The sequence below is a fragment of the Pteronotus mesoamericanus genome, unplaced genomic scaffold (genome assembly GCF_021234165.1).
Source record: "Pteronotus mesoamericanus isolate MK-2021 breed Mesoamerican mustached bat unplaced genomic scaffold, CSHL_Meso_final contig_20, whole genome shotgun sequence".
Taxonomy (NCBI): domain Eukaryota; kingdom Metazoa; phylum Chordata; class Mammalia; order Chiroptera; family Mormoopidae; genus Pteronotus; species Pteronotus mesoamericanus.
Window position 1 is genome coordinate 84,703,729 of NW_026555085.1, and position 9,252 is coordinate 84,712,980.

The 9,252-nt window shown below is 38.3% G+C and overlaps 1 protein-coding gene across 1 annotated transcript in view; it reads left to right on the forward strand.

Annotated features, from left to right (window-relative positions):
- PEX7 (peroxisomal biogenesis factor 7) overlaps positions 1-6,381 on the forward strand; it is a 71,732-nt gene extending 65,351 nt beyond the window's left edge. Inside the window, exon 10 of the mRNA XM_054570021.1 lies at positions 5,280-6,381. Within this exon, the coding sequence (XP_054425996.1) occupies positions 5,280-5,348 (69 nt within the window). The 3' untranslated portion in view covers positions 5,349-6,381. The remainder of the gene's footprint in view (positions 1-5,279) is intronic.
- Positions 6,382-9,252: the final 2,871 nt, after the last annotated feature.

A 9,252-nucleotide genomic window follows, 5' to 3' on the forward strand; every position in this document is an offset into this window, starting at 1 on the left:
TGTTTTTGTAATGGAGGAATATTATATATTTCTCTTTAGTGCTAGGAAAAACTGTATCTCCCCTGACGAAGTGGTAAATTGATTATGATATTTGTACACCTTATATTATGGTTGGGCTTTTTTTACCTTTGCTGCCAGGAGGTGTAGGGCTTAATTTCATGTCTAATTTTAGCCGTTATTCTTAGTCTAATTTTTCCAGCATAATTAACGCCCCTTCTTTTAATGAAATAACTTCTGTTACTGTGCTGCCTCCTATGAGAAGGCATGGGTTATTATGTTCCATGGAAATAATTATTACCTTGCTGGGGCAAATAAGCTATATCCCTGTGTGTGCCCATGTTAAAGGATAATTTTCAAAATGGCAATCATGACTCATACAATTATAGCATTAACACGTGTCAAAGATTTTACGCAACTCATGAAAGATTTTACAGCTAGCTCAAAGGAACCAGAGAACAAACACATATAGGCAGTCACTGAATGCTGAAGTGAATTTAGAAATAGGTACAAAGCTAGTCAATATCCATAGGGCAATAAAATGTAAAGTTGGAATCATCTCTTGGAGAGCAAGGGAGCCATCAACTCCATCTTCATAGGACAACATTCATTTGCAACTTTAATGGATGTGAATCATTTGATTACTATCAGTTTTCTATAGCTTTCAGACTTGTAAAATAATCCAGTCAAAGACAGTGAAAGGCATAGACCCCTATAGAATCAGGTAACCCTGAGGGGCCCCAGGACAATGCCAGCATTCCACTGAAAGAACACCTCACAATCTTTTTTGCTGATGGCAATCTTTTACAGTTTTTCCTGACAGCAAGGTAATGAGCAAAGGAGTCCTCGCGTAGGAGGCTGAAACTGAGAAAGAGGATCTTCCGTAGATGAGAAAGGAGATATCCTATTATCACGATCCTGAGTCTGGGCTGGCCTTGAAGGCGTCTTCCTGGCCAGGAGCGTCTTCCTAGAGATGGGAGGGGAAGATGGCTTTTGTCTTGAAGAAGCAGGATGGGAGCTAAGCAAGATTCTTGTCTGACTAGCTAAAGAATGAGTGGATCTATCCTATAAAGCAGATTATTTATTTTCAGGTCATTTACTTAATTATTTTTTGGTCTTTTTGTTAACCCTTATTTTTTAGCAAAGTCTTTTTTTTTTTTTTTTAATGCCTTTCAGGCTGGCCTCAAGTGTGTAGAGGGGACATGAAGAAAGAGCCCTGTATTTACTGTCATTCACAGAAGGAAGAGGCAAGCAGGGCCTCCTGAGGCCATCAGGGTGGTGGCAGTAATCAGTGAGGGCCCTCCCCCAACCCTGGGGACCAAGCATTCGCCCAACACATGGATAAATATACATACATGAAACAAGGGTAATATAATGATCTTTGTGTCCCATGGTATAAAAACTTAAAACTTCAAGATATAACCTTAACTGCAGGATTAGACAAATAATGAATGTTAGTTTGCCTTTTATGAGGCACTGTTTTTAGGGGAAAGACTCAACAGTGTGAGGTTCAGGTTCCAGCTCTGTTACTCTAGTGTGAACAGGAGAAAAAGTTAATCTCTGAGGTCTTAATCTATGAAATACGTTCTGTGAGCTGATATATATGGAGACATTGTTATGTTATAGGAAGACCTAATCCATGCCCTCAAAGAGCAGCAGCACGCATGCCTGTAAGCAAGTACAGCTGAGTACAAGGGGAGGGGGAAGAGAGGTTATTCGGGGCGGGGGGGGGGCGCAGTGACCAGACAGGAGCTTGGAGGCCTGGACAAGTGGCCTGGGTCTGAGTGTGAGCTTGGAGCACTGAGAGACAAAGAGAGGGTCGCAACCAAATATGGAGGGGTCTGACTTTTAATGCTTAAATTACCAGAGGTGGGGGCGCGTGGGTTGTAGAGAGGATAAAGTAGGTAGAGTCAAATATACAGTAAAGAAAGGGAACTAGACTTTGGGTGGTGAGCACACAGAGAATGCAGATGTCAAATGTGTTATACACCTAAAATTTATGTCATATTATTAACCAATGTTACCTCAATACATTTAATTTTAAAAAGTTTTAACTAAATGATCGCTACTGTTCTGTCTACCTTGGATTATGATCTAAAATATTACTGGTGAGTGGTAAGAGTTAATATATTGTGATTAATTTGAGTGGTTATTGTATTCATAATTCGTGACAGCCAGATAATTAGACCGACCAAAACTGCATGTTCCCTTTTGTATAACTTTTGGCCTTTGTAACCATGAAAAGGTGGGAAAAAGAGTGCCAATGCCCTTGGTCAAAATCACAGTCTTGCTATTCCATCCTTGATGTTACTGCCTACATTTTTTTTTTATAGTGGAAAATTTCAAATGTATAAAAGTAAACATAATAGGATAATGGACTCACATTACTCAGCTTCAGCAATTACCACATTTCTTGTTTTATTTATTCCTCTACTCACTTCCTACCCCTCATTCAATTATTGTTATTGTCCTCTATTGTTCTTACTATTTCTAGGTAAAATTTACATACAGTCAAAGGTACAAATCTTAGATATATGTTTGGACAAATACACCTGTGTAATCTATTTCCCATTGCAATAAAAAACATTTGCATCTCCCTCCAAAATTCCCTTTTAGCCCTTCCCAGTTTCTCCCCATCCCCATCCCACCTTCAGCTAGAATCAATCTCTCTCTCTCTGTCCTAGGTTTTTTGTTTTTGTTTTTGTTTTTTTTTTACCTTAGATTAGTTTTGCCTGTTTTAGAACTTACATAATGGAATGTCCTGTATGTACTCTTTTGTTTCTGGCTTCTTGCACTCAGCTCATTATCTGAGTTTCGTCCATGTTGTTGAGTTTATCAGTAGTTTCCTTGGTTGTATTGCCGAGCAGCATTCTGTTGTATGAATTTATTACATTTGTTATCCACTCTTTTGTGGAGGGGCATTTGGTTGCTTTGTACCCGTCTCAGCCTTTATGTAGTAATGTGATCAGCCGGAAGTGCCTGGGGGCACTCACCTGGCCCCGCTGAGCTTCCCAGAGACGTCTCCCCTTTCTGTACCGGTGTTATGGCCTGACTGAACCTTACGCTTTTTCATTATGATCGCAATATGCCCTTCAACAATAAACATGAAGGAGCTTTGAAGAAAACAGAGTTTGTTACTTGTGGGACCTTGCGATGGACAAGGCACTTCGCGGGGTACACGTATCTATCTTGGGGCTGGCAATGCATTCATTTGGGATAGCCTTTGAGGAAGCAGTGCCTCTCTGAAGTGTATGCCTTCTCAGTCGCTTGTCAGGCGCTTGTCATTACCAAAAGAAAAGCCAGCTGTCAGGGCTTGCACTGTGGTTGTTTCTAATTTTGTGCTATTGTGAATGAAGTTGCTTTCTTGTATGAATTGTTTCATAAACATGTTTCCATTTCTGTTGGGTAAGCCTTTAGGAGTGAAATTACAGGATATAAGGACAGGTACATATTTAACCTTAAAATAAAACAGCCAGTTTCCAAAAGTGGTTGTAGCCAGAGTGTATGAGAGGTACAGTTGCTATACATCTTTTCTCGCATTTGATATCATCTATCTTTAATTTTAGCCATTCTCATGCTTATGTAGTGGTATCTCATTGTGGTTTTTATTTGCATTTCCCTGATGCCTAATGACATTGAACATTTTGTCGTGTGCGTATAGGTCATTCATGTATGATAGTTTGTTAACAAAGTCTTTTGCTCATTTCTAATTGGGTTGTCTTCCGGTTATTGAGTTATGTCTTTCAGTAGTTCTACACTTGGTCTAAATACAAGTTCTTTGTGAGATGTATGTTTTGTTAATATTTTCTCCCACTCTGTAGCTTGCCTATTCATTTTCTTAATAGTATCTTTTGATGAGCAAAAGTTTTATTTTTTATTGAGTCTAAGTTATCAAAGTTTTTGATTATAGATTTCTGTGTCCTGTCTACAAAATCTTTACATACCTTCAGATTGAGGATATAGTCTCCTATGTTTTCTTCTAAAAGCTTTGTACCTTCAGCTTATATATTTAGGACTATGGCCCATCCACCTCAAATTAATTTTTGTTTATGGTGTGAAGTTGGAGTTAAGGTTCATTTTTTTTCCCTGCGGATATACAATTTTTGCGCCATTTATTGAAAAGACTTTTTCCCTGCCTCAAGTTGTTTTACGACATTTATTGAAAAGCAGTTGTCCAAGTGTGGAGTTTATTCCTGAATTCTCTTCTTTTCCTTTGATCTACTTGTATATCCTTACATCAGTATCACACTATGTTGATTACTATAGTAGGTCTTGAGATGGGTGCTATAAATAGTACAACTTTCTTGTTATTTTTCAATATTCTTTTGGCTATTCTAGGTCCTCTGCATTTCTACATATACCTTAAAAGTCACCTTGTTCATTTTAATGAAAAAGCTTGCTAGGATTATGAATTATAAATTATTTAGGGGGAGACTTAAGTTCTTAACAAAGTTGAACCCAGGAACATGGTATATATATTTCATTTATTTGGGCCTTCTTAATTTTTCTCAGCAATGGTGTAGCTTTTAGTATAGACATTTTGCATGTCTTTTGTTAAATGTGTTTCTAAGAATTTTTTTATTTGCTGTTATTGTACATGGATTTTAATTTTTTTATTAAAATTTTTTCTAGGTAGTATATAGAAATACAGTTGATTTTATATATTAATCTTATACCCTGAGACATTACACTTACCAAGTTTTTAACTGACAGTTCCTGAGCACCAACGACTTTCCTCCCTTCATGTTTTAACATGGCTTTTAGAATTGAATGTCCTCGCCTCTCATGTCTGCCCCAAAAGAGGGCCAGTGTGAACACCTTGTCGTTTGTGAAGTCATCTTACCTAATAGTTGGATTCAAATAGCTCCTCCTAGGAGAGCCTCTATTAGAGCATTTTTCACTGAATGAATGAGCCATCCTTTGAAGTCAAGAGCTGTACTTTATCTCCCCTTCCATCCCCACAATACCTAGCACGATGCCTTTGTTCACAGTTGAGGGGTACATCTTTCCAACATTTATCTCAGAAGGTCCAGGAAATTATGTAGCTCTGGGATGCGGTAGGCTCGGGCAAGGGGAAATCCTTACAGGCACCTTTAGCCAATTGGAAGCAATCCCTGAAGCGTGTCTTAGAAAGGGAAAATAGACCTTCTATCAAAAACATACCCTGTATTCTTCCTTTTTAAAGATATGTTTAGTAGTGCATGATCTGCTACACTCTAAATGACTTAGGCTTTTGCTGGCAGTATTTAATTTCTGTAAATTGTTTCCTTCTTGTTTTCTAGGTGGCTGACTGTGCCTGGGATGAAACAATAAAGATATATGATCCTGTTTGTCTTACTGTGCCTGCTTGAGACAAACTACTCTGGTCAGAAACAGAATATTGGCTGAAGAACTACTTACCAGAAAATCAATTCTATTGATAACATAGTCATTATGTGTTTACATGCTATTTAGATTTCAAATTTTAAAAATTTACCCTGAATCAGTTTTGAGGCAGCTGATAAAGACTTTAGCTAACCATTTAAGCCTGATACATATACCATATTTCTTAAAATTCTAAGGAATAATTGATGTTAGGGTATATCTTATAGCATCTATTAAAATATAACCTCTGTATTATAAAATGAAAGAAAATACAGGAGATGCATAGAGTATATAGTGACATATTTCATTTTTAATGTGTCATTTTTGATGTAAAATATAATCATTGCTGTTGATAAAAATTAGAATAAACTGCATCTCTTGATCATTTATTATTAAATGACATCCCCAGCAAGATTGCTTTTTCTAATGTGGTACCTGTATGAATACAATACTGTACGTAATGCAGATGTATCTTTGATTTAGTAACAGAGCTCTAATATAGATTTGGTTTGTTTAGCAGGTATTTATTGTGCATCTGCCATGGGCTTGACACACAGACTGAATGACTCGCTCAAGGACTGGTGCTGTGCTTTAAGAACATGGGATGTTATGAGTTGAGCTTACTTTTTTCCTTTTTTAGTTATTCAAATCTTTTTAGATATTGTTTCATGACCCTATATTTCTCTCTTCCTACTTCCCTGCTATCAAGTGTTTAAAACAACAACAACAGGAGAAAAAACTGGCTACTGGGCAAAAAGTCTGAGGTTCTACTATGGTTTCAAGCTATTACCCTTGACATGGGCCCTAAATAATGCCATCAGCCTTTTGTACTACCTCCCTGCATCTCCTTGAAAAATCTTTAGGTGTTGATGCCCTGAAAAAAAATGAGTTAAAAGGGAAAAATTAGTAAAACAAACAACTTTGCATAACATTTATGTTTTTATATAATATTAAAATAAAATGTGTTATAAATGACAAAAATTATCATTAAATTTTTAACAAGTTAATGAGAATTTTTAAAGAGCAAAATATATTGTGGTAATCAGAAAAAAAATAAAATATATGTATATTGTCTAATTTACGTATTTCTTTGTTTACTTGTTCCAAAAAAATTAGGACTGCTCACAGGTGCGCGCACGCACACACATACACACACACACACACAGAAAACAAACAAAAAATAAGAATGAGTGAAAGATAGAACGAAAGGAGACAACGCAGAGCCAGGAGCAGGGCTTGAAAATATGTGCCTCAGAATCAGAAATTTGCTACTGGCAGCATCCGTGGAAAGCCTGGTCAAGGACAGAATTCAATACCAAAGGCCTGAAGGCAAAGCTTTGTCCTAGTCCTAGGCTTGGCCCTAGCATCATGCCTAGTACATGGAAGGTGCTCAATAAATATTTGTTAAGTGAATGAATGGACTCAGGGAAAGTACAGTTCTTTTTAGTGCTTAGATAAATCAATACTAATTGTTTTCAAGAAGCCCCATAAAGAGGACACTGCTTAACATGAATATATTGTAAGGAACAAGTAGCTCAAACTCATCCTTCGAGCTGTCATGATGATGAGATTCATAGAGCTGTTTCTTGTTGCTTCCCTTTGCAAGAACTAATGGCATCACACCAAGCCAGTTCAATAAAAGCAGGTTCACACTGGGTGTTCTCTGTATCAGCAGAATTTATAATTGACCTGTAAAAATACCTAACCCACATCATACTTATAATTAATTGAAATTACTTATTTTCCTTTTAGAATGGAAGAGATTTTATGAAAATAATCTGCCATCTATCTTTTGAGACAAATATTTGAGATTTAAAAGCTAACATCTTTCTTGATTTATTTTTTCCCCTCTATTTTGGAGATGTTAGAGATCTTTAGAATACTAACTTTATAATACTTAGCTCAGGTTTGTGGAGTCTCTCAATATAAACGAGTGTGGGTGAACATTTACCCAGTGGGTTCCCTGGAGCTTGGAAAAATTAGACAGGAAAACTAGAAGGAAAGGAGCTCAATTCTCTCCTGAAAGAGAAAGGGCAAGATTTTTTCATTGTTGGTGGTTCACAAGCCAAGCAGCCTCTGAATTTTAAGAGGGCAAGAGTCATTCCCTCTAGGCTGGGAAAATGCATCTGTCTTCCAGCTACTGAGCTCTTAGCTTCCCCGCCAACCCTCCCGTCTGCCTCCCCACGCTCCTCCTGCCCCTGTGTGTGGTGACCGCACAGCACTACAGTCACTGAGGGCACACAGGTCGCTGAGCATCTTCTGTGATCTGGACACTATGTGAGATGCGTTCTGTAAGTTATCCCTCGTAATCCTTATAACGTCCCTGCAAGGAAGCCTCCTGCTTTTCCAGACAAGAAAATGAAGGCCATCAGGAGTCAGGAAGTGTGGAGCTGGAATTTGGAATCTGCTCGGATTGATATCCAAACCCCTGGTCCTGCCACACGGCCCCCTTTTCCTCAGAATGACAGAAATCGGCCCCCTGAGAAATAGTAAAGATGCGGACGGAGCTCTCTGGTGACTAGATCCTGGCCATTTCTGAGAAAACTGGCAAAATTGACCTTCCAACTCTAAAGAGCTATGAAAATGACCCTGGGTCTGGAATGACTCTCCTAGGGTCTGTCACCTTCTTTGGCACTTTTTAACTGCATGTCTTAGCTATGATTCAGCTCTTCCAAAAATGAACTCGTTAATATCTTACTTAACATGCCTCTTCCTGTATGAGGTAACCTACTTAAATGTTTTTTACTTCCATGTATTACTGAGGACGTCCAAATCTGCATCTCCTGCCTTCTCCACCTGGGTCTCCGACAAGCCTTTGCACTCATGTTCTTCTAAACCAAACTCATCTTGTTTGCTAAACCAGCTTCTCTGGCACAAGCGTGTTCTTTTGTTCTTCCAGTGCTGTCCACCAGGGCACTCAAGCTAGAGACCTAAACGCCATCCCTGTTCCTTCCCTTTTCCCCCACTTCTCCGCTCCAAGACACATCAAATAGATCCCTAAGTCATGTTCCTTTTTGCCACCCAAATACTTCTCCATTTTTTCTCTTCCCGTCCATCCAACCACCTCTGCCCCATTCAGTCCATCTTTAGCTTTTCTCTGGATGATCACAGCAGCTTCCTAAGTGACGCATCTGTTGACACATCTGTTTCTCGATGACCCCTCGGAGTCATCCTCTTCAACACAGCTGCCCGAGACAGGTCTAAAATGCAATCTGCTTACATCAGCCTCAGTGTCAAACCTTTCTCCGCATATAGCATTGCCTACAAGAGAAAGTTCAGGTTCACTCAGCAGACGTCCAAGGTCTGCTTCTCTCCACGCTGTCACACGCCTTGTGCTCCAGCAGCACCCGGGTGCTCACAGGCTCCCCATGAAATAGTGCACATTTTCACTTCTCTCATTGCTCAAGTTAGTCCATGGGCCTGGATTGTCCTGCTCTTGGCTTGGCAAATTCTTAGCCATTATTTGAAATCATGTGAAATAACTAAAGGAAAAGATTAAAAACATACAAAAATTAAAATAATAAAATACACCATTAGCAAAGCTAAAAGAAGACATGTTGGAAGGATATGTTTGCAGCATATGTAATAAATGGTTATCCAGAATTGATAACATAAAAGTTTGTCCACTTTTAACAACAGCCAGTTCACAGGTTTAGAAATGCAAATATTTAGTACACTTCAAAACAGATACTTAGGCTTTGTCTTATTGATGATGAAGAAATGCAAATTAAAGTAATTAAAGTGAAATCCTGTTTTTTGCTTATCAGTTTGGCAAATGTAAAATATTGATAATATTCAATAGTGGTTAAAGTAAAAGCACCGTTATATACTTTTTTTGCAGGGCAATTTGACATAAGAGATTTAAAGTTACCAGGGGACCAAACAGTTCCA